At 41.3% G+C, this 25,099-nt stretch overlaps 1 protein-coding gene across 1 annotated transcript in view; it reads right to left on the bottom strand.

Annotated features, from left to right (window-relative positions):
* Window positions 1–25,099, bottom strand: part of LOC108696029 (alpha-2-macroglobulin-like protein 1) — a 51,021-nt gene that overhangs the window by 23,891 nt on the left and 2,031 nt on the right. The window contains exons 3-15 of the mRNA XM_041570161.1: window positions 24,172–24,331; window positions 22,758–22,810; window positions 22,167–22,187; window positions 20,875–21,037; window positions 19,066–19,150; window positions 18,725–18,860; window positions 17,934–18,045; window positions 13,574–13,680; window positions 13,012–13,176; window positions 4,498–4,704; window positions 3,460–3,532; window positions 938–1,083; window positions 510–665 (exon numbers count right to left, since the gene is read on the bottom strand). Coding sequence (XP_041426095.1) covers window positions 510–665; window positions 938–1,083; window positions 3,460–3,532; window positions 4,498–4,704; window positions 13,012–13,176; window positions 13,574–13,680; window positions 17,934–18,045; window positions 18,725–18,860; window positions 19,066–19,150; window positions 20,875–21,037; window positions 22,167–22,187; window positions 22,758–22,810; window positions 24,172–24,331 — 1,584 coding nt within the window. The remainder of the gene's footprint in view (window positions 1–509; window positions 666–937; window positions 1,084–3,459; window positions 3,533–4,497; window positions 4,705–13,011; window positions 13,177–13,573; window positions 13,681–17,933; window positions 18,046–18,724; window positions 18,861–19,065; window positions 19,151–20,874; window positions 21,038–22,166; window positions 22,188–22,757; window positions 22,811–24,171; window positions 24,332–25,099) is intronic.

Raw genomic sequence — 25,099 nt, 5'->3', positions numbered from 1 at the left:
TTTTTTGAGTGGATCTGGGATAGTTGTGATTTTTGGAAACCAAAATGGTTGAGGTGAATCAGGGATATGTCTGAGTCTAAGTGGAGATGTCCGGGGCATATAAAGCGGGAGTGACCTAAAACGTTGCAGTATTGTAGGCTCTATAAGGGCTTTAAGACTTTGAAGGGATAGATTTAATGCTAAACACATCCTGGATTGAGTCGATCTTTGGTTGTGCTTTTTGGAAACAAGAATTTACAAAGCTTACCAGAAAGTTGGAGGCGATTGAGATGAATCAGGGACATATGTGAGTGTAAGTGGAGACGGCCAGAGCAAATTAATCATATTGAGGGCTTTCAGACTTAATATAATTAATATTTATCCTCTTGTTTAAGACAAACTTTCCTCCAAATACTTTACAAAACATTAAAAGATGTTTAGTGCTACAGTAAAACCCATAGCAAATGTGTTGTATTTTGCCCATTTATATATATATATATGTAATAAAAGCAACAGCACATGTGACTTACGACCATTGGAAGCAATTCATATGTTTCTTTTTCCGTGAGGAGAGAAAGTCCTTTATCCACAGAACGAACAGAGCACAAGGATCCCGGATCTGCTTTTATGTCCAGGTTCACATTCCCACCGGGGCTGACATTGTTTTCTGTAAATTCCATTTGAACCTGATAGTGAATCAAAAATATGTTTGTTTTTGTTTTGTTTCCCTTCATATTATCCGTGAATGATGTTGAAAGTTATAAAGTGGGTTCTTAGCTTCTAGGCTTCTTCTATTATTCTATTGTGAAGGCAAAGAAGGAAACATCAAATGACTATCATAGGAGCCTCAAGGGCCACATTGCTATCCTACTGTTTTTGCCCTTGGTAATTACCCCCATTGCACCTTCTGCTTTATCCTAAACTATAAGCTTGTGCATTTTCCTTGTTTGGCTCTGACCTTGTTGTCGAAGCAGACTGGCACATTGTATCTTGCTCTGTCGGCTGCTACCTCTCCATCTGGGAATATAGCATAGACCAGCAGAGTTGCTGTCGGAACCAGATTCATGTTGACAGAGAATGTGATGTTGAAGGAGCCATGCAGAACTAGACAGAGAGGAACATTCTAAACCAATTAGAAAGACAAAGCAGCGATTGTAGATTTTATCACTAACTTATCTGCCTATTGATAGTCTACTCTGGGGGGTGATAAGTGATTTAGGAATGGTTTATCTTCTTTACTGTAGACATGCTGATATAGAAGAGTCATAGCTGCCTCCATGGTATCTTCTAGGAGGCATTACATAATGAACCACAGTTTATTGTAACTGACCATATTAAAATAATTTCACACTTCAAACATTGGTTACCCTTAAGATGGCATCTGGGTTATTAGAGTGTGTGGAGCAAATCAATAGATCAAGGGGCTTGTCCTGAGGTGAAAGGCTCCTGATGTCACTCTGGTCCTTGAAAGCAGCTCCACTGGATACTTTAGTAGAAGTTTAGCTCTCTGCTAACACTATTGTTTTATTAATAGTGCACTTTGCTGTATTATATGCCGGGTTATAATGTTCAGAGCACAAGATTATCTTTTCTGAGCTGGGGATATGGTAAGGAGATGACAATGAATTTCAGGGTATTGTTGGTGGGCTTGGGGATGCCGTTGCATGGTTGCAGTCATGAACTTACTAGAATTTGCCTCTGGCCAGTTAAGATCACTGTGTTGGGCATATGTTTAGTCTGGGTCTAAGTAGGAGTCCCATGCTACTATGAAAGCGGGCAGATTAAGGCGCATAGTCAGATGGGCATATGATGATCACCAAAGGTTAAAATGTCATTTTGTGAAGGCACTTAAATGGGAAGTAAAGTTTAAAATAGAATAAGGCTAGAAATACTGTATTTTGTATACTAAACATAAACATGAACTTACTGCACCACAAGGTAGAAGATTTTGAAACAGCACCACCATAGTTTTCTTATTTCTTAAAAGCCTTTAATTGTACATAGGGGCATCACAGCAACGTTTCAGGCCTTGCGGACTTTTATCAAGCCTTTATCAAGCTTTTTTAAAAGACCGCAAGGCCTGAAACGTTGCTGTGATGCCCCTATGTACAATTAAAGGCTTTTAAGAAATAAGAAAACTATGGTGGTGCTGTTTCAAAATCTTCTACCTATGACGATTCCAATGGAAAGTGGCCATGGAAGTTACATGCACTGCCTTTATAGAGTTTGATAATCGTTGTGCTGAGTACTTGCTACTACACTTACTGCACCACAAGCCTGATCAAACAAATGATTTATGCTTTCAAAGTTGGCCACAGGGGGTCACCATCTTGTAACTTTGTTATACATCTTTGCAAGACCAAGACTGTGCACATGCTCAGTGTGGTCTGGGCTGCTTAGGGATCATCATACATTATCAAAACAGCACAAGTGAAATAATATCTGCCAGATCCGATACAGCAAGACTGATTAATAATCGGAATATACAGACTGCACTGGGTCCTGTGTTGTCATGTAATCTAATTTGGATTTTATAGTTTTTGTTTTGTTTAATACAAACTTTCTCCAACTCTGCAAAACTAGTGGCTGCAGCAAAATAATCCTCCAAATAGAATCCCAGTTTATCTGGCTCCATGATCTTTGTCCCTGCAGCTGGAGTTGGAAACAGTAAAGGGGATGTAAAGGGAAAAATAAAATCCAATACAAATCAGTCGCCTACTGCTCTACTGGGAAACAAACAAAGCTGCTTAAGTTCTGCATGGCTGGGAAGTAAGGCGGGGGCTCCCCCTGCTGTTCATAAGTATGATTGTTTCCCTGCAGAGCAGTTAGGGACCGTCTGACAATTCCTATCCACAGCAGTAAATGAAGGGAGAATTTCACTGCATACAGTCAGGTTTCTTATAAAAACGGTACACATTTTTTAATTAAAGTATATTGGGGATAGGTTTCTTTTTCATTAAAGAAAGTAAAAATGGGATTTTATTTTTTTGCCTTTACATGCCCTTTAAGCTGAAAAAAAACAGGAGACATTTTTTGTACAGGGATCTAAAAGTACTAAAAGGACTAGCAGGATAAAATAAATACTAATAGCTTCTTTCTTACAGTCGTCCATAGCCTGGAGTCTCTGCCTAGCCCCTCCCCCATCACAGCTGTTCCCCTCAATATAGCACTTGCCAAGCAAAATGGCGGCTACTTATCACCCTACATAGACTATTAGAGAAGCATGGAGTATGAACATAAGAGTTGCAAGGATAATAATGAACTATAGTGATTATTTCACAGTAACCCATAGGATAGGACGTTGGGTTCAAAAATCTCTCCTTCCAGAGAACTGAATGTAGCAGCAATGTTCTTCTGTACAGTTAAGTCTAATAATAATTCATATTTAGGATATATACAGTAAGACTGTTGTCCAATTAGTATAGCTGCCCTGTGTTTTAAAAGTATATTTAAAAAACCCTTCTTGTGACATATACTTACTGGGGTCACTTGGCAGATTCTGCACATCCAATTTATATTCTCTAGAGGTAATTATTGCTCTTTTAGACATAAGCTGTAGAAAAATGGGAAAATTCCATTATCTTTGAGTGCAGACAAGCCCTGAAAGCTGTCACATTCCATAAGAGAAACGTTCTCGGGTCGTTCACAGCAATGACCACTCTGGTTCGACTCTGTAGAGCAAGAAGTTTCACTGTGCCTTAATTCTCATTTCCAAAAAGTCTGCAACTGTAGGGTTCAAAACATAGTCAGACATTGTTCAGAACTATTGGCTGCTGAGTGTGTTGTCCATGAACTATAGTCACAGCACACACTAACAACTGGAGGCTCTCAGGGCATGATGGGAGTAGTGACTGAACAACAACTGAAGAGCTGCAGGTTTAATTAAAAAGTCTAAGGTCCTTAATGGTGTATTTTGCAGCAGGGGGCACCTTAATGATGGAAAGCTTTTCCAGTGAGGCCTGGGACTTTGTATATTGGATCTATGGAGAGATACAACAGGAACCAGAAGCCTCCTTGTGAAATCTATAGGTGCTTATGCCTATATGGTCAATCTATAAGGCAGGCATTCAATGTCCTCCTCCAACTCACATACTGTCAGCTAAATATGTATGGATGTATTGTCCAACCATTCGGCCATGTATGGACACATCAGGAGTTTGGGTAGACTGCTATCCCGCTGGATCAGTTCAGACTGCCTGGGAATAAAATGCAATCTTCTAACACCTCTTCTTGCCATAGAAATGAGAAAGATACCAAAGTTATCCCTCTCATTCCCATTCCCATCTTTCTCTACAGGCTCCAAATGAGCAGATTGACTAGAGCTGGGCGCAGTAAGTATCTTGCGGTTTGGCTTGTAAACTGATTAGCTATTGCTGTTTTCTACCTGTTTATGATTGAATTCGTAGATGACAGATAATGGGATAATTGGACACTTGTTTTCCCTTTGATTAGATCATGTTGTCTAGGGTTCCATCTGAGACTATTTTCACAGGCAAGTGGAAGGCATCACATACTTACAATGTAGAAGAAAGAGAGGTGATCTGATTTGGGGTCCAGTTCCTTTCTATCGATGATGTACTCTACTGACACTGACTGCTTGGTGGAACATAGCAAATCTTCTCCAATAGTTTGTACTTTTATAAAGCTATTACTTTCAGAGTAGAATGGAAAGAGCCAGTTTAATGCCATGGATTGATCTTCTCCATCTTCCAAAGAAATTTTTCCCTGCGTAGAGAACAACAGTATGAACCAGCCACTACACAGCTTTGGTTATTCATTTCTTATGTACCATTCTGTCTAGGCAGGATACATCTGTGGTTAGTAATTGTTTATGGTCAGGGTATATCTGCAGTTATTCATTCTGTGTATCACTCACCCTACCCTCTGTCTTGGCAGAGTACATGTTGTAAGTCATTCTGTTTGTACCCCTCACCTTGCCCTCTGTCTGGGCAGGGTACATCTGTGGTTCTTAGGGTTGATCCCAATATTATTAATAGGAAATAAAGCTTAATTTATAGGAAGGCCGGTATTTTTTTACAGAAAAGGTGGCAACCCTAGTGTTTTTCATTGTGTATGACTCCACTTATCTATTTAGGTGAAACTTACCTTTTGATACTTATTTTGAATGAAGAGGGTACATCTTTGTTTACTCATGCTGTACGTACTTTGTACCTTGCCATCCATTTCTAGGTCAGGCACATCTATGGTTGCTAATGCCCTATACCATCCTGGGCATTGTCCTCATATTCTGGCCAGAATATGTATATCTTTCTGCAGGTAGCCTTAGCATAACAATTTTGATTTTTTTCAAGTTTATGTTTCTGTTTGTACCATTCAGCTACCATCTCTCTCTGGAGTAGGGATGTAGCGAACGTCGGAAAAAAAGTTCGCGAACATATTCGCGAACTTGCGCAAAAATGCGAGCGGTTCGCGAACGGTTCGCGAACCCCATAGACTTCAGTGGGAAGGCGAACTTTAACATCTAGAAAAGACATTTCTGGCCAGAAAAATGATTTTAAAGTTGTTTAAAGGGTGCAACGACCTGGACAGTGGCATGCCAGAGGGGGATCAAGGGCAAAAATGTATCTGAAAAATCTGCCTGTGTGTGCTTGGAAGAGATAGTGTAGGGGGAGAGCTGTTAGTGATTTCAGGGACAGATGATAGTAAGCTTGCTGGCTAGTAATCTGCTTGATACTGCTCTGTATTGGAGGGACAGAAGTCTGCAGGGATTTGAGGGACATTTTAGCTTAGGTAGCTTTGCTGGCTAGTAATCTACTGTTCTCTTTAAACAACTGCCATACGTTGACCTTGTAGGCATTGTTTGCCCAGTTTTTTTGGACGCAGCCACTGAAGCACAGTTGCCAGAAAAAATATGCCATATAAATGCTGAAAATAGTAATTTTTCGCCATACGTTGACCTTGTAGACATTGTTTGCCCAGTTTTTTTGGACGCAGCCACTGAAGCACAGTTGCCAGAAAAATTATGCCATATAAATGCTGAAAATATAAATTTTTTTGGTTGCAGCCACTGAAGCACAGAGGCCAGAAAAATTATGCCATATAAATGCAGAAAATATGCATTTTTTTGGTCGCAGCCACTGAAGCACAGTTGCCAGAAAAATTATGCCATATAAATGCTGAAAATATAAATTTTTTTGGTTGCAGCCACTGAAGCACAGAGGCCAGAAAAATTATGCCATATAAATGCAGAAAATATGCATTTTTTTGGTCGCAGCCACTGAAGCACAGTTGCCAGAAAAATTATGCCATATAAATGCTGAAAATATAAATTTTTTTGGTTGCAGCCACTGAAGCACAGAGGCCAGAAAAATTATGCCATATAAATGCAGAAAATATGCATTTTTTTGGTCGCAGCCACTGAAGCACAGTTGCCAGAAAAAATATGCCATATAAATGCTGAAAATAGTCATTTTTTGCCATATACGTTGAGTCAACGTATGGCAAAAAATGACTATTTTCAGCATTTATATGGCATATTTTTTCTGGCCTCTGTGCTTCAGTGGCTGCGGCCAAAAAAACTGGGCAAACAATGCCTACAAGGTCAACGTCGTTGACCTTGTAGGCATTGTTTGCCCAGTTTTTTTGGCCGCAGCCACTGAAGCACAGAGGCCAGAAAAAATATGCCATATAAATGCTGAAAATAGTAATTTTTTTGGTCGCAGCCACTGAAGCACAGTTGCCAGAAAAATTATGCCATATAAATGCTGAAAATATAAATTTTTTTGGCTGCAGCCACTGAAGCACAGAGGCCAGAAAAATTATGCCATATAAATGCTGAAAATATAAATTTTTTTGGTTGCAGCCACTGAAGCACAGAGGCCAGAAAAATTATGCCATATAAATGCAGAAAATATGCATTTTTTTGGTCGCAGCCACTGAAGCACAGTTGCCAGAAAAATTATGCCATATAAATGCAGAAAATATGCATTTTTTTGGACGCAGCCACTGAAGCACAGTTGCCAGAAAAAATATGCCATATAAATGCTGAAAATAGTCATTTTTTGCCATACGTTGACCTTGTAGACATTGTTTGCCCAGTTTTTTTGGTTGCAGCCACTGAAGCACAGAGGCCAGAAAAAATTAAACCAGTAGGGTTTGCACCCTAGTTTGTAACGGTGGCGGAGGGAGGAGGAGGACGCTAAAGGACAGCTGTGTGTGGAGTCATGAGGCTTGAAGAGAAGGACAGCTGCATAGAAGTCAGAACAAGTCTTCCGGCGTGCAGTAACCCTCCGAGATCCACCCCTCATTCATTTTAATAAAGGTCAGGTAATCGACACTTTTGTGACCTAGGCGAGTTCTCTTCTCAGTTACAATCCCTCCTGCTGCACTGAAGGTCCTTTCTGAGAGCACACTTGAGGCTGGGCAAGACAAGAGGTTCATGGCAAATTGTGACAGCTCTGGCCACAGATCAAGCCTGCGCACCCAGTAGTCCAGGGGTTCATCGCTCCTCAGAGTGTCGATATCTGCAGTTAATGCCAGGTAGTCCGCTACCTGCCGGTCGAGGCGTTCTTTGAGGGTGGATCCAGAAGGGTTGTGGCGCTGCCTTGGACAGAAAAACATTTGCATGTCTGACGTTACAGACTGGCCAAAGGGCTTTGTCCTTGCAGGTGTGCTCGTGGCAGGATTACTGGCACCTCTGCCCCTGGAATGTTGATGAGTTCCTGAAGTGACATCACCCTTAAAAGCATTGTACAACATGTTTTGCAGGCTGGTTTGTAAATGCCGCATCTTTTCGGACTTGTGGTATGTTGGTAACATTTCTGACACTTTATGCTTGTACCGAGGGTCTAGTAGCGTTGCGACCCAGTACAGGTCCTTCTCCTTAAGCCTCTTGATACGGGGGTCCTTCAACAGGCATGACAGCATGAAAGACCCCATTCTCACAAGGTTGGATGCAGAGCTATCCATCTCCGCTTCCTCATTATCAAGGACTGCATCATCCACGGTCTCCTCCCCCCAGCCACGTACAAGACCAGGGGTCCCCAAAAGGTCACCACTAGCCCCCTGGGAAGCCTGCTCCTGTTGGTCCTCCTCCTCCTCCTCCACAAAGCCACCTTCCTCCTCTGACTCCACTTCTGGCACCTCTCCCTGCGTTGCAGCAGGTGCCTGGGTTCGTTCTGGTGATTCCGACCAGAAATCGTGCGCTTCCAGCTCCTCGTCACGCTGGTCTACAGCCTCATCTGTCACTCGTCGCACGGCACGCTCCAGGAAGAAAGCGAAGGGTATTAGGTCGCTGATGGTGCCTTCGGTGCGACTGACCATATTTGTCACCTCTTCAAAAGGTCGCATGAGCCTGCAGGCATCGCGCATAAGCACCCAGTAACGGGGGAAAAAAATCCCCAGCTGTGCAGATCCAGTCCTACCACCCAGTTCAAAAAGGTACTCGTTGACGGCCCTTTGTTGTTGCAGCAGACGTTCCAACATAAGGAGCGTTGAATTCCAGCGAGTCTGGCTGTCAGAAATCAAACGCCTGACTGGCATGTTGTAGCGCTGCTGAATGTCAGCAAGGCGTGCCATGGCTGTGTAGGAACGTCTGAAATGGGCCGACACCTTTCTGGACTGGGTGAGAACGTCCTGGAATCCTGGGTACTTGGAGACAAAACGTTGGACTATTAAATTTAACACATGTGCCATGCAGGGCACATGTGTTAAATTGCCTAGTCTCAACGCTGCCAACAGATTGCTTCCATTGTCACACACCACTTTTCCGATCTGCAGTTGGTGTGGGGTCAGCCACCGATCGGCCTGTGACTGCAGAGATGACAGGAGTACAGATCCGGTATGGTTTTTGCTTTCCAGGCAAGTCATCCCCAAGACAGCGTGACAACGGCGTACCTGGCACGTCGAATAGCCTAGGGGAGCTGGGGGTGCACAGGTGTGGAGGAGGAGAAGGAGGACCCAGCAGCAGAGTAAGAAGAAGAAGAAGACGAGGTAGAGAGCGATGGAGGAGTAGAGGTGGTGGCAGAACCGCGTGCAATCCGTGGTGGTGACACCAACTCCACTGTTGTTGTTGAGCTACCCATTCCCTGCTTCCCAGCCATTACCAAGTTCACCCAGTGGGCAGTGTAGGTGACATACCTGCCCTGACCATGCTTGGAGGACCATGCGTCAGTAGTCATATGGACCTTTGGCCCAACACTAAGTAACAGAGATGCGGTAACTTGGCTCTGCACATGTTGGTACAGGTGTGGTATTCCCTTTTTAGAAAAAAAATTGCGGCTGGGTACCTTCCACTGCGGTGTCCCAATTGCTACAAATTTGCGGAAGGCCTCAGAGTCCACCAGCTGGTATGGTAAAAGCTGGCGGGCTAAGAGTGCAGACAAGCCAGCTGTCAGACGCCGGGCAAGGGGGTGACAGTCAGACATTGGCTTCTTACGCTCAAACATGGCCTTCACAGAAACTTGGCTGGTGGCAGATGACTGGGAATGGGAACAGGTGGTCAAGGTGGAAGGCGGAGTGGAGGGTGGTTCAGACGGGTCAAGGAGAGCAGAGGTAGAGCAGTAAGATGCTGGACCAGAAGGAGTGTGGCTTTTAGTTTGCCTGTTGCCTTTGAGGTGTTGCTCCCAAAGTGCTTTGTGCTTGCCGCTCATGTGCCTTCGCATAGAAGTTGTACCTATGTGGCTGTTGGGCTTACCAAGGCTCAGTTTCTGACTGCACTCATTGCAAATTACAATGCTTTTGTCAGAGGCACACACATTAAAAAAATCCCACACTGCTGACTTTTTGGAAGTGTGCGATCTGGCGGTAACAGTAGAAGTTGGCGGAGTTGGCGGAGTTGGCGGTATTGGCGGCAATGGCGGGTGCGTTGGCCGGCTGAACACAGGTGCCGATACATGTTGTTGCCCTACTGATCCCTGCGGGCTGTCCTCCCTGCTTCTTCTAAGTCTTATTCTCCTACTGCCTCTCTGACTCTCCGTCTCTCCATCTGAACTACCCTCCTCTTGCTCTCTTCTACTAGGCACCCACAAAACATCAATCTCCTCATCATCATTCTCCTCAGATGCATCAATTTCTTCTGACACATCACAGAAGGAAGCAGCAGCGGGGACCTCCTCCTCATCACTCATTATGTCCATCTCTATCGTGTTCTCTGCCAGAATTAAATCTGGTGTAAGGTCCTCATCTCCTTCATCTTCTTCTGGCAATAATGGTTGCGCATTACTCAGTTCAAGAAACTCATGGGAAAATAACTCCTCTGACCCCAGTGAAGAAGGGGCACCGGTGGTGGAGGAAGTGTTACGTGGGGTGGCCATAGCAGTGGAGGATGAGGAGGATGTTGTGGTAAAGTTAGAAACGGTAGAGGATGGGGTGTGCTGTGTAAGCCAGTCAACTACCTCTTCAGCATTTTGGGAGTTCAGGGTCATTGGCTTTTTAAAACTGGGCAATTTGCTAGGGCCACAGGATTGCATAGCAGCACGGCCCCTAGCACGGCCTCTGCGTGGCGGCCTGCCTTTGCCTGGCATTATTTTTAAAAAAACAACAACAACAACAAAAACTCAGTTGGTTTTTCTGGAAACGATAATACACACAGCTAGATGGCGGGTTGAAGAAAACAGTGTGCAAATAATGCCTACAAGGTCAACGTATACACTACTACAGCGGTGGATACGGATTACGTAAAATATATTATGGCTGCTTGAAAAAAGTCACTCCGGTGTTTTTTCTGGAGACGGTAATATTATGGATATTTAGACAGAATGTGAACAAGGTCACACAGCTAGATGGCGGGTTGAAGAAAACAGTGTGCAAATAATGCCTACAAGGTCAACGTATACACTACTACAGCGGTGGATACGGATTACGTAAAATATATGAATGCTGCTTGAAAAAAAGTAACTCAAGTGGTTTTTCTAGAGACGATAATATTATGGATATTTAGACAGAATGTGAACAAGGTCACACAGCTAGATGGCGGGTTGAAGAAAACAGTGTGCAAATAATGCCTACAAGGTCAACGTATACACTACTACAGCGGTGGATACGGATTACGTAAAATATATGAATGCTGCTTGAAAAAAAGTAACTCAAGTGGTTTTTCTAGAGACGGTAATATTATGGATATTTAGACAGAATGTGAACAATGTCACACAGCTAGATGGCGGGTTGAAGAAAACAGTGTGCAAATAATGCCTACAAGGTCAACGTATACACTACTACAGCGGTGGATACGGATTACGTAAAATATATGAATGCTGCTTGAAAAAAAGTAACTCAAGTGGTTTTTCTAGAGACGATAATATTATGGATATTTAGACAGAATGTGAACAAGGTCACACAGCTAGATGGCGGGTTGAAGAAAACAGTGTGCAAATAATGCCTACAAGGTCAACGTATACACTACTACAGCGGTGGATACGGATTACGTAAAATATATGAATGCTGCTTGAAAAAAAGTAACTCAAGTGGTTTTTCTAGAGACGGTAATATTATGGATATTTAGACAGAATGTGAACAATGTCACACAGCTAGATGGCGGGTTGAAGAAAACAGTGTGCAAATAATGCCTACAAGGTCAACGTATACACTACTACAGCGGTGGATACGGATTACGTAAAATATATTATGGCTGCTTGAAAAAAGTCACTCCGGTGTTTTTTCTGGAGACGGTAATATTATGGATATTTAGACAGAATGTGAACAAGGTCACACAGCTAGATGGCGGGTTGAAGAAAACAGTGTGCAAATAATGCCTACAAGGTCAACGTATACACTACTACAGCGGTGGATACGGATTACGTAAAATATATTATGGCTGCTTGAAAAAAGTCACTCCGGTGTTTTTTCTGGATATTTAGACAGAATGTGAACAAGGTCACACAGCTAGATGGCGGGTTGAAGAAAACAGTGTGCAAATAATGCCTACAGGGCAAATAATGCCTAAAAGGTCAACTTATACACTACTACAGCGGTAGTAAAATAAAAAAAAGTAAAATAAAAAAAAAATGAATATTAAAAAAAAAAATTAAAGTTGGTGCTGCTGAACTACTAGGAGCAGCAGATTAGCACACCAGTCCCACTCCCCAACACTGCTAGACTAATAGCACTGGGCTCTTATAGTAGTAGTAGTAGTAGTAGTAAAACAACAAAAAAATAAATAAAAGCAGTCCTTACAAGGACTACTGTTATTGCAGCAGTCAGCAGATGAGATCAGAAGCAGGACAGCTGCCCACTGCAGCTACATACAGAGCACTGCAGTAGAAGGTAGATTACTAGCCAGCAAAGCTACCTAAGCTTAAATGTCCCTCAAACCCCTGCAGACTTCTGTCCCTCCAATAACAGAGCAGTATCAAAACGATTACTAGCCAGCAAACTTTCAACTGTCCCTGAAATCACTAACAGGCAGCAGCTCTCTCCCTACACTATCTCTTCAGCACACACAGGCAGAGTGAAAAAACGCTGCAGGGCTTCGGTTTTTATAGGGAAGGGGAGTGGTCCAGGGGAGAGCTTCCTGATTGGCTGCCATGTACCTGCTGGTCTGGGGTGAGAGGGCAAAAAAAAGCGCCAACAATGGCGAACGTCGCGCGACGTTCGCGAACTTCCGGCGAGCGCGAACACCCGATGTTCGCGCGAACAAGTTCGCCGGCGAACAGTTCGCGACATCTCTACTCTGGAGTGGGTACATATATTGCTTGTATTAAGTTGACTCACATTGTCTGTGTTTTTCACTGCATTAAGTCTTATAAAGACCAATATTGAGATTTTTTTGAAAATACCAATGTAACACAGAAGTCAACTCAAAGCACTAGGATGCAGAAATTCATATTAAAATGTAAACAATTTCTAGGTATTGTAGCTACATGTGGGTGTTTGTCCTGGTACTCATTCATATTCTGTTTTCCATAAGTGGACTATTATCCCATCAACCACGTTGTGCTTATGAATGCTGCTGGAGAGTCCTCTTGTGTAATTTTACCCTAAGTTCATGACTTTTTTACACCATACAGAATGGTGGTACAGAACCCCTCAGCAAAGGAACCCGTGCTGGCATCTCTATAATTAATGCATTCATACCGTCAATGACACCATATCATTCCATTCGGAAGTGTCAAGAGTAAAGCGTGCAATTCCATTCTCATCTGTCACAAGAGTTATGTTGGTGTCCACTTCATCAACATTCACCACAAGGTAGACCTCTGCATTCTGTCTAGACTCCATTCCAAAGGTCGAAACTTTCATCTAAGAAAGAAAAACAAATAAGAGAATATTTTTGCAACATTAGTAGCTTCAGGGAAGGGTGTATAAGGTAACTGATCTATCAATTTACCTTATGATTTGTCATATATTGGGGAAACACTATGGTCATTACAGTGGCGTGATCTGTGAATTTGACCTGATTTGGTTCGCTGAAAATTTGTAAAACAGTGAAAATTCGCCTAAATGCAATGAGGTCTATGGGCTACAAAATTTATTTGACGGCCAACAATTTTTTTCACCCATTGGCGTCTATGTGCGTCATTTTCTTGGGAAACTTTGCGAAAACTTTTGCACATCACTAGTGGCTGATCTACATTGTTATACCCATGTTATTGTTGTTCTACCCACAACTGCCTCCCCAAGGTCTCGTCTCACTCACCATGCCAGTTAATGGAATGCCTTTCTGATAGTAGCTGTCAAGATCAACAAATTGTAAATATTGAGGAACCATGAACTGGAGAACATGGGATTCACTCTCTTCTTTATCTGAAGAGAGACATCAGTGAATTAGTGACTACATATATATATATGTGTGTGTACAGTGTATATAAATATATAAACATGTCCAACAAATGGTAACCCAAGGGAGTTTGTGAGAAAAGTCTTCACCAGAGCATTACACATAGTATATATATATATATATGAAAAGAAGATCAGCACTCACTGTAGTTTTGGTGAATTCGTGTTGATTTATTTGTCAAAAATCACATCTTATCCGACGTTTCGGTCCCGCATAGGGACCTTTCTCAAGGATACCGTGTATACACAATGTAGAGAATAAATACCCACCCCCATCAGTGAATTTGGGCGCCAAAAATGACGTCATGAGTCCATATAAGGAACACAGAGTCCATAGGTTTCTTCTGTTTCTTTTGTATATCCAGTGCACCATTTTCTTCAACCACTAGGTGTCAGTGTCTGACCAACCATGTCAGTATGAGTGTCCATATTAAATTGTAACATTTCATGTATCAAAAAAGAAGGAAAAAGAAAAAAGAAACTGTATCTTTTTACATGCAGATAATAAAGAAACTTTTGTTACTCACATACTTAGTTTGAGAGTTCATTTCTTAGCAGTATAGATCTTATATACAACTTTTCATGGAGAGGAGAAAACAGAACCTGTTAACGTAATAAAAACCATATTAGGCAAGGAAACAATTCAGTTGCAGTTGTCCATTAAGCCCTTTAGGGGTAACACAATCCAATTCGTAGATCCAGAAGGCCTCTCTGCGTAGCAACATCTTTTCTATGTCACCTCCTCTAAGGGGTTTTTTATATGGTCAATGGGCATGCATTTAAATTGCGAAGGGTCATGTTTAGCTTCACGCCAGTGCTTGGCAACTGGCTGCTGGGCAATATCCTGTTTACCGGGATCTATTTGCCTATTTGTGTCAAGTGCTGCCCTTATACTAGCCCTGTGCATGCTAATTCTCTCTTTGAATTGACGAATGGTTTTTCCACAGTATATGAGCCCACATGGACATTTAATGATATACACTACCATTGTCGTGGTACATGTCATTTTATGCCCAATTTTGTACATTTTTCCCGTTCTCGGGTGTCTGAACTCTGATCCTAGTATCAGAGTGTTACAGATAACACAACCTGTGCATTTATGTACTCCTGGTCGTGGGCTTAAAAAATGCTGTGATGGGGATTGTATGTATTTCCCTGCAGGATCTGATGGGCTTAAGTGTTCCTTGAGGCTGGTGTTCCTGGAGTAACTGAACCTTGGTTTGCGTGGTATTCTATTACCCATGGTGTCGTCGTTAACCACTATGTCCCAGTAATTCAACACTACACCCCTTGTGTCCTTGCTATGAGGGTTATATTTACTGACATAATACATGTTGTTACCATCATCCTCCCTTTGTTGTTTCGCTTTTTTCTTTAAAAGCTGTGTTCGATCCATGACACTAACTGTGTCTATGGTTTCACTGATGAGTGCCTGTGGATAGCCCCTGTCTAGGAACTTCTGTCCCATGATATCCAAATCCAATTTCATCTGTTCCCGGTCACTATCTATTCGAACAACCCTCATCATTTGCGATTTAGGAAGTGAGTTGATTAAGTGCTTGGGGTGATGGCTGGTATAGTGTAACAATGTGTTTCTGTCAGTGTCCTTGGTGTGAATACGCGTCTGCAGGCCCCCATTGTGCTTATAGACCTGTACGTCCAAAAAACTTATTTGTTGTGAGTTATAGTTCAATGTAAGTTTAACAGGTGAATTTAATGCATTGAGGGTGTTTACATATAACTCCTTCTCATTAAGCGAGCCTGTTGACGCTATGATAGGCCTACCTGGAGGCCTTTCCAAATTTTTGTGTATTTTGGGTAAGTTGTATATGACAGGAAGGACCGGATGATTGGGGACCAAACATTTTCCCATTTCTTCTGACAGTCAGAAGAAATGGGAAAATGTTTGGTCCCCAATCATCCGGTCCTTCCTGTCATATACACCTTACCCAAAATACACAAAAATTTGGAAAGGCCTCCATAGCGTCAACAGGCTCGCTTAATGAGAAGGTGGCACAGTACTTGGATGTGTTACTACAACCATGCATCACCTCCATAAGTAGTTATTTACAAGATACTACAGATTTATTGAATGTAATTAAAAGTGTGGAATTGCCAGTGGAAAATTTGTTATTGGTTACAATGGACGTCCAAAGTTTATACACGTGTATACCACACCATGCGGGCATAGAGGCTGTCAAACAATTGGTAACACTGAACCCTGATTACAAAGGTCCACCGGTAGAGTACATGCTACAATTGTTGGAGTTCATACTTCATAATAATTACTTCAAATTCGAACAGCAGTTTTATATACAACGCACCGGGACCGCCATGGGTTCGAAAGTAGCGCCAGCCTATGCCAACGCATTTATGTGTGATTTTGAAAAAAAGTATATCTATGGTCATGAACTATTTAAGCAGTTTGGTAGCTTTTACAGACGCTACATAGATGATCTGTTTTTTCTGTGGACAGGCACATCAGAGCAATTGGAGTTATATGTAAACACCCTCAATGCATTAAATTCACCTGTTAAACTTACATTGAACTATAACTCACAACAAATAAGTTTTTTGGACGTACAGGTCTATAAGCACAATGGGGGCCTGCAGACGCGTATTCACACCAAGGACACTGACAGAAACACATTGTTACACTATACCAGCCATCACCCCAAGCACTTAATCAACTCACTTCCTAAATCGCAAATGATGAGGGTTGTTCGAATAGATAGTGACCGGGAACAGATGAAATTGGATTTGGATATCATGGGACAGAAGTTCCTAGACAGGGGCTATCCACAGGCACTCATCAGTGAAACCATAGACACAGTTAGTGTCATGGATCGAACACAGCTTTTAAAGAAAAAAGCGAAACAACAAAGGGAGGATGATGGTAACAACATGTATTATGTCAGTAAATATAACCCTCATAGCAAGGACACAAGGGGTGTAGTGTTGAATTACTGGGACATAGTGGTTAACGACGACACCATGGGTAATAGAATACCACGCAAACCAAGGTTCAGTTACTCCAGGAACACCAGCCTCAAGGAACACTTAAGCCCATCAGATCCTGCAGGGAAATACATACAATCCCCATCACAGCATTTTTTAAGCCCACGACCAGGAGTACATAAATGCACAGGTTGTGTTATCTGTAACACTCTGATACTAGGATCAGAGTTCAGACACCCGAGAACGGGAAAAATGTACAAAATTGGGCATAAAATGACATGTACCACGACAATGGTAGTGTATATCATTAAATGTCCATGTGGGCTCATATACTGTGGAAAAACCATTCGTCAATTCAAAGAGAGAATTAGCATGCACAGGGCTAGTATAAGGGCAGCACTTGACACAAATAGGCAAATAGATCCCGGTAAACAGGATATTGCCCAGCAGCCAGTTGCCAAGCACTGGCGTGAAGCTAAACATGACCCTTCGCAATTTAAATGCATGCCCATTGACCATATAAAAAAACCCCTTAGAGGAGGTGACATAGAAAAGATGTTGCTACGCAGAGAGGCCTTCTGGATCTACGAATTGGATTGTGTTACCCCTAAAGGGCTTAATGGACAACTGCAACTGAATTGTTTCCTTGCCTAATATGGTTTTTATTACGTTAACAGGTTCTGTTTTCTCCTCTCCATGAAAAGTTGTATATAAGATCTATACTGCTAAGAAATGAACTCTCAAACTAAGTATGTGAGTAACAAAAGTTTCTTTATTATCTGCATGTAAAAAGATACAGTTTCTTTTTTCTTTTTCCTTCTTTTTTGATACATGAAATGTTACAATTTAATATGGACACTCATACTGACATGGTTGGTCAGACACTGACACCTAGTGGTTGAAGAAAATGGTGCACTGGATATACAAAAGAAACAGAAGAAACCTATGGACTCTGTGTTCCTTATATGGACTCATGACGTCATTTTTGGCGCCCAAATTCACTGATGGGGGTGGGTATTTATTCTCTACATTGTGTATACACGGTATCCTTGAGAAAGGTCCCTATGCGGGACCGAAACGTCGGATAAGATGTGATTTTTGACAAATAAATCAACACGAATTCACCAAAACTACAGTGAGTGCTGATCTTCTTTTCATATATATGAACAACATTTGGATCGAGCACCACTGGCTTTACTTTTTTGGCTTGTGTGCGGGCACTGTGGGACTTCATATATATATATATATATATATACACCTACCAGTCCCATCTTCTGTTAATGATGCATGGATCACTACTTTCAATTGGTGGTTTGATGAGACATTGAAAGGGTGAAGGTCAATTTCCTTGGTAAAACAGCCACGGTCATCTGTCTGTAAAACAAAAGATGGAAGTATACGTGAGAGCAAAAGGGGCACGTGAAAGATGGAGATGAAGGATAAGGAGACAATGGGTCTTGTTATAGAGAAGCCAAGAATGTATATTATCTAAAGGTCAACTAAATAGAATAGTAATCAGGATTTATTCAGGCATCAGATGAAAATGTCTGGAGACATAAGCGCTGACAATATGATGGATAGGGAAGTTTTAGTATTATGGCTCCTTCAATAAAAATAATTAGAAGAGGTAATTTGCCAAACAACATGGGCATTGAGTGTTCACCAATAGCATGAAAATATTAAAATTTAGCACCAGCCTCAACTTCAGAGCCAAATTTGTATCATTTTGGTGGGGCCTTTGTCATGCCTTATGCATGGATGGATTCAGGTCAAATGGCAATTGATACCCCCCATGCTCTGATGCATTCAAAACAATGATATCTTAATCAACATTGTTCTTTTTAGCAGATGACTACTAGACTACTAAACTTCAGCTTTTTGTTACAAAATTACTAGTTTGCTCTCTGCTTCCACCCGCCTACAGGGTGTTCCTTATCAAAGCTGGATGTGAGCACTTTGGCCCCACTTGGTGAAATATGTTCAATCAGTTGTAAGATATAGGCACTGTGGCCCATTGGCATGAGATATTACATTTATCAACTGCTGTACTTACATGGCCTCCCTCCATGGTCACATGTTCCCCAGTTTGTTCGGAGTCAATATTACCATAAAATATGTCCCACCACGGAATATCCAAAGGATTTATTGTGATGTTCATAATTCCCTGCACTGGTTTCCCATAGGTGTAACTACAAAAATTGAGAAAAGATATATTGTATAATGAAATGTGCCTTCTACTGCTGGCATTACCAAAGACTTAATTTGGTCAAAGATAGGTCATATAGACCAGTGACAATACTCTGTGTTCCCACAAGAGGCTGGTTGCACCACGTGTCAACAAGTGGGGATTCCAATAATGCTGAACAAAAATGTCCCCTCGGGGGATGCACCCACCTGCCACAGACTTCCAAATGAAAGGAATCATCATTCGGAGAGACTTTTTCTTGTGCATTAATATAGACTTTAAATCTTTTAAGTTCTGCAAACGACAAATATGACAATAAGCTGTTTTCTAGGGAATACAGAGAGGACAGTCGAGAAGAGGGATTGTGATGGGGCCTTGAAAAACTTGTTAATGATATTGTATAAAATAATATATACATTCATCATATATAGATATTCAGAGGATTAGAAAGAAAAAGGTATCAGGGAAAACTACATTTAAATTATTCAAAAATCCAAATCATCTGTACAATTGGCTTTTCCTTCCCCACAGTAATCTCAATTCTTCCTAACTGCCTTCTTGTGTTCCACACTCGCTCATCACCATCCAATGCTCTCTCTTATCTCCATCCAGTGTTCCACAAGACCATTTAAACCCATAAACTCTCACCCTGTGTCCCACGTGATGGACCACGTTGCTTAATCTCTATCAATTGTTGCGTTTACCTTAATTCAGTCTTAATTTCACATCTTGCTCAATCACGTGTTCCTCAACATTTTAATCTTCTTAACCGCTACATTGTGTTCCACTAGCTTCTCAATTATTACCTTGTTGTGTTCCATAAGGTGCTGGAAACTGAGAAGCTAGTGTAATACAAGGTTAAGAAGAGTAAAATGTTGAGGAACACTTGATGGAGTAAGATGGAGCGTTTTTCAAATAATGTCCCATTCTTACCTACAGTAATCTAGTCTTTGATAGTTCTTCATACTCACTAACCACCATCCAGTGCCCCTAATGTTTCTTCATTCTTCCTAACCTGTATTTAGTGTTCTTACACTCCTGTACATTGAACTAATGGCTAATTTCATCTCTGTTCTTTCTAATTCCCATCCATTGATCCTGAGGTTATTCCACTTTTATGTTTAACATCAGTGTTCCATGACCATATGCATGAACACCCTTTAATCTTCCACATTAACTGCTCTTGACTTTCTAGCTTTATTTATCAAACATCTTATTTTACTTTAAAAAAAACTTTTTGCTTGTCCTCTGTTTTTATGTTCACATGGGTAACTCCATCATGTGCAGGTCCTAGCCCCAGCCCAAATTCAGGCAGGCAGTATGCATGAGCCCTTAATGATTTAAGTTAAATGGGACAAGACTCTAGAGAACAACAAAGAGTTCCAACCCAATGAAAGGGTCTCCACTTCCCCTAGATCCATTTACTCTGGCCACAACCAAAGCTATTTTACTTTCAACCATCAGAAATGTGTGTATGTGAGTGAGCAGTGGGTCCACCTACTGTACAATGCGATTTGGCCAGTAATATTGTGTGTAAATTGTATAACCAGGAAAACTTCTGACACAGTCTTGTAAGTTATTGATGAGTATGTTTATACATTTGTTACACACCAATAGATTTTTTCCCCTTATATATTAACTAATTTCTCTGAATCATCTCTCAGTATTTTCCCTGCTGCAAAAAACTCAGCCATGCTGCTTAGTTGTTGGGTATTCAAAATAGCTGCTCCTACAACAGGTCGATCTACTGGAACAATTTATTGATAAAGCTACTAGACTCAATGCAGGGAAATATTTTGTGCTGAAGGAGAAAAAAAACATATAAAAATATTTGTAAATTAGATTTGGGGAGATTCAATGAAACTTTCCTTGAAATGATGCAAGAATTGAGCGCAACTTACTGAACCGTTCCCTCATTTTAGCTGCTGAATTTTTTTCGCATCCCATGTGAACTGAAGTGATCCCCCTGTGCTCTATAATTTAACATTCTTTCGCAGTCTAGTTGAAATCCAACCTACCATATTCTGCCACAATAAAGTGTTGATTCCCATATGCAAAGGAAGGGATATGGATTCTGTATTCTCCCACTGGCACCTCTTCTGCTAAGCGAAAGGAAAAGTCTGCGATTCCCTGGGTGGGAACCACATTCAACCATTGGCCAATTCGGTTGTCATTTGGATCCTGTGAATGGAAAACAATATTTGTTCACAGCAGTAGCTGAGGACACAATGGGGATAGTCTATGGGGGTTGTAAGCTCTCACAGAAGAAGAACTACACAATTCTCTTTAACTGGGACTGTCCAATGATATAATCCAAAGGCACCACACTCTATATACTGAATGTCCCCTGATATAATTCCCAGCCACTGAATTCTATATGCTGACAGTCCATTGATATAATTCCCAGGCACTGCATTTTATATACTGACTGTCCCCTGATATAATTCCCAGGCACTGCATTCCATTTACTGACAGTCCCCCTGATAAAATCCCTTGGTACTGCATACTATTTTCTTACTGTCCCCCAATATAATCCCCAGCCACTGCATTCTATATACTATCTGCCCTGAATATAATCCCCAGGCACTGCATTCTATAAAGTGACTGTCCCCTGATTTAATCCCCAGACACTGCATTCTGTATACTGACTGCCCGCAATGTTATCCCCAAGCACTGCATTCTACATACTGACTGTCCCCAGATATTATCCTCTGACACTGTGTTCTGTATTCTGTATTTATTGAATGTCCCCCAATATAATCCATAGACACTGCATTCTATGAACTGACTTTCCCCTGATATAACCACCAGGCACTGTAGTCTATATACCGACTGTCCCCCAAAATAATCCTCAAACACTGCATTGTATATACTGACTGTCCCCCAATATAATCCCCAGGCACTGCATTTTATATACTGACTGCTCCCAATATAATCCGCAGCCACTACAATATATATACTGACTGTCCACTGATATAATCCCCAGGCACTGCATTCTAAATGCTGACTGTCCCCCAATATAATCCTCAAACACTGCATTCTATATACTGACTGTCCCCCAATATAATCCCCAGGCACTGCATTTTATATACTGACTGTCCCCCAATATAATCCACAGACATTACATTATATATACTGACTGTCCCCTGATATAATCCCCAGGCACTGCATTCTAAATGCTGACTGTCCCCCAATATAATCCCCAGATACTGCTGGTGTTTTCCAAAGTAGAAAGAGTAGACAGAGAGAGAGAAAGTGAGGGATTTCCACCCTGGTAATAAATTGAAAGAAGACATTTGTGATTTCTTACCTTCAGCTCCACCAATGGGTACTGAAAGAGAAGAAGATATTACATGAGCAAGGGTATTATTAGTTCAATATTACACTTATAGTAAACTGATAGTTTGCATATGGGGTCCTAATGCTATTGCTTTATATCCCTTAATGGTGCAATGAATTAGAGTTGACCCCAATTAACCTATATCAACCAATCAGTAAGTAGCATTTACTATCACCTCGTTGAACGCAAAAATTCTTCAATTGATGTCATTATCCGCCATTTTGGTATTACGAGATGGAGACCTGACTATACCAAATGGTTTCTTGGGATATACCAGATATTACCAAATCTTGATCCTAGAATTTCATTCCATTTAAATTGGGATAATATTCTCATAACCAAAAGAGTTAAACATTTGAGTCATCCTCTCATGTAGTAATGGAGTGGCCATTAAAGCCTTATCCCTTTGTTTGGTTTCTATGCTGCAGAATGTATCCCTTTCTTTCTCGTGACTATCCCATCCCTCCAATTTTTTCAGCCTCTATGTGTAGAGAAACTATAAGGATTAATCATAGCTACTCCTCATGCTGAAATACAGTATAAAGGCAAAAAAAAAATCACCTTATCGTTTTGAGCATGAAAATCCATATCTAGAGTCACTGCTCGAAAATTCACTGGAAAGATAAAATAAAGTGACAAAATATCAGTTTGCCCATCTGTTACGTATAAGAGCCAAGTATAGGACCTTCTACCTTCACATTTACAGGTAAAAAAAAGTTGGAGAGAAACACAAGCATGCAGAAAGTTCTTGGGGTGCCAAATAAGTGATGTGATTGGCTATTTAGTAGCTCCTATGTGGACTGGCAGCCAATAGGTGACTTTGTTTTGCAGTACACCTGGCTTTTATGCAATGACCTGGAATTCAAAAATAAGCTTGCGCTTTTAGGCCACTGGGAGTAACATGTTGTTCATGAGCCACTAGGACTACCAGAAACTACATGTTACCATGTTTCCTATCTTTTTTCCACTTTGCACCTTACCCCACATTAAAGGGATACTGTCATGGAAAAAAACATTTATTTCAAAATGAATTTTGAAATCTGACATGGGGCTAGACATATTGTCAATTTCCCAGCTGCCCCAAGTCATGTGACTTGTGCTCTGATAAACTTCAATCACTCTTTACTGCTGTACTGCAAGTTGGAGTGATATCACTCTTCTCCCCCCCAGCAGCCTAACAACAGAACAATGGGAAGGTAACCAGATAGCAGCTCCCTAACACAAGATAACAGCTGCCTGGTAGATCTAAGAACAACACTCAATAGTAAAAACCCATGTCCCACTGAGACACATTCAGTTACATTGAGAAGGAAAAACAGCAGCCTGCCAGAAAGCATTTCTCTCCTAAAGTGCAGGCACAAGTCACATTACCAGGGGCAGCTGGGAAATTGACAATATGTCTAGCCCCATGTCAGATTTCAAAATTGAATATAAAAAAATCTGTTTGCTCTTTTCAGAAATGGATTTCAGTGCAGAATTCTGCTGGAATAGCACTATTAACTGATGCGTTTTGAAAAAAACATGTTTTCTGATGACAGGATCCCTTTAAGCACTCGTGGGCCTGGGGTCTTGGCAGTCGAGAATGGAACATGCGCTTTTCCCATCAGCACAACGCTGCCTGCATTCTCCAGTGCCGTATTCAAGAAGGCTGGGATGGGAACGGAACATATATGACTCTCATACCGTCCACTATTCATATGTGCAACTGAGTGCTGCACATGGTGCAAAGGAGCCCAGAATAGTGCAGCTGTTTTTCCTGCAAGTTTTTGCCAATTAGGTCTGTGTCCATGTAAATGGCTGAGCACTGAGCAATTGTATCACTATAAATATACTTATTTAGCCCAAATTGTTCTTTTTGAATCCCTTGGAAGTATCTGCTACCAGCTTTTCAGATGTCTGTCTACAGCGGCTTTTAGTTCTGCTTTTTAGAGCCATTAAAAAAACAGTGCACCAAATATATATACAAAAAACTTACCTGTTTGCCCAGGTTTGTACAATGATTTATCTGTCTGAATGATGGTGATATGTTTTTGCTCCAGAATGAGAATCTTCTTTGTCTGATTTATGTTAATATTGTCTCCTTCTGCTGATACATGGAAGAACCATACCTCTCTGTCTTCTTCCGCAGCAGGGACCTGCCAAGATATGTTGACATAAAGATGGTTCTCATGAGGTTCTCCATGACCATAAAGCCATCTATATAGTTTATTAAGTGAACGGACAGCATTTGAGTAGATTCTTAACTCTGCAGCACATTAGGCAGCAATTATTTAATTTAAGTCTGCAATGGACCTGTTCAGGATCATGGTGGTTTGAAGCTAAAACTCAAGCCAGAGTCTCTTGTTTGGTGTCCCATGCCAAACGCATAAGTTGTAGGTCAATCCGTTCATCTGACACAGCCGTATTTGGCTTAAAAAAATAAAATATCCTACTTCAGAGGATCTTGCATTTGTCTTTTCTAAATAGGCAACACTGGTTAGAAAAATAATATAAGGGGCAGTACAAACATAAGAAGCCATTTTTAATGTGGTTATTATTAGTCACGCACTATTTTGGATTTGGCCGAACCCCTGAATCCCTCGCAAAAGATTAGGCCAAATACCGAACCAAATCCGAACCCTAATTTGCAAGTTCAAATTAGGGATGGGAAGGGGAAAACATTTTTTACTTCCTTGTTTTATGACAAAAAATAATTTGATTTCCCTCCCTGCCCCTAATTTGCATATGCAAATTAGCATTCAGATTCGGTTCGGCCAGGAAGAAGAATTCGTCTGAATCCTGCTGAAAAAGGCAGAATCCTGTATTCGGTGCATCCCTAGTTATTATGAATATGGTTATTTTATAACAGGTTATTAACTGAAATGAGTTGTCTTGTTGATTGATAATTAAGACATTCAGAGATT

The sequence above is a fragment of the Xenopus laevis genome, chromosome 7L (assembly GCF_017654675.1).
Source record: "Xenopus laevis strain J_2021 chromosome 7L, Xenopus_laevis_v10.1, whole genome shotgun sequence".
NCBI lineage: Eukaryota > Metazoa > Chordata > Amphibia > Anura > Pipidae > Xenopus > Xenopus laevis.
Note: the sequence above shows the minus strand (reverse complement) of the source record. Positions and strands in the feature narration are given on the sequence as shown.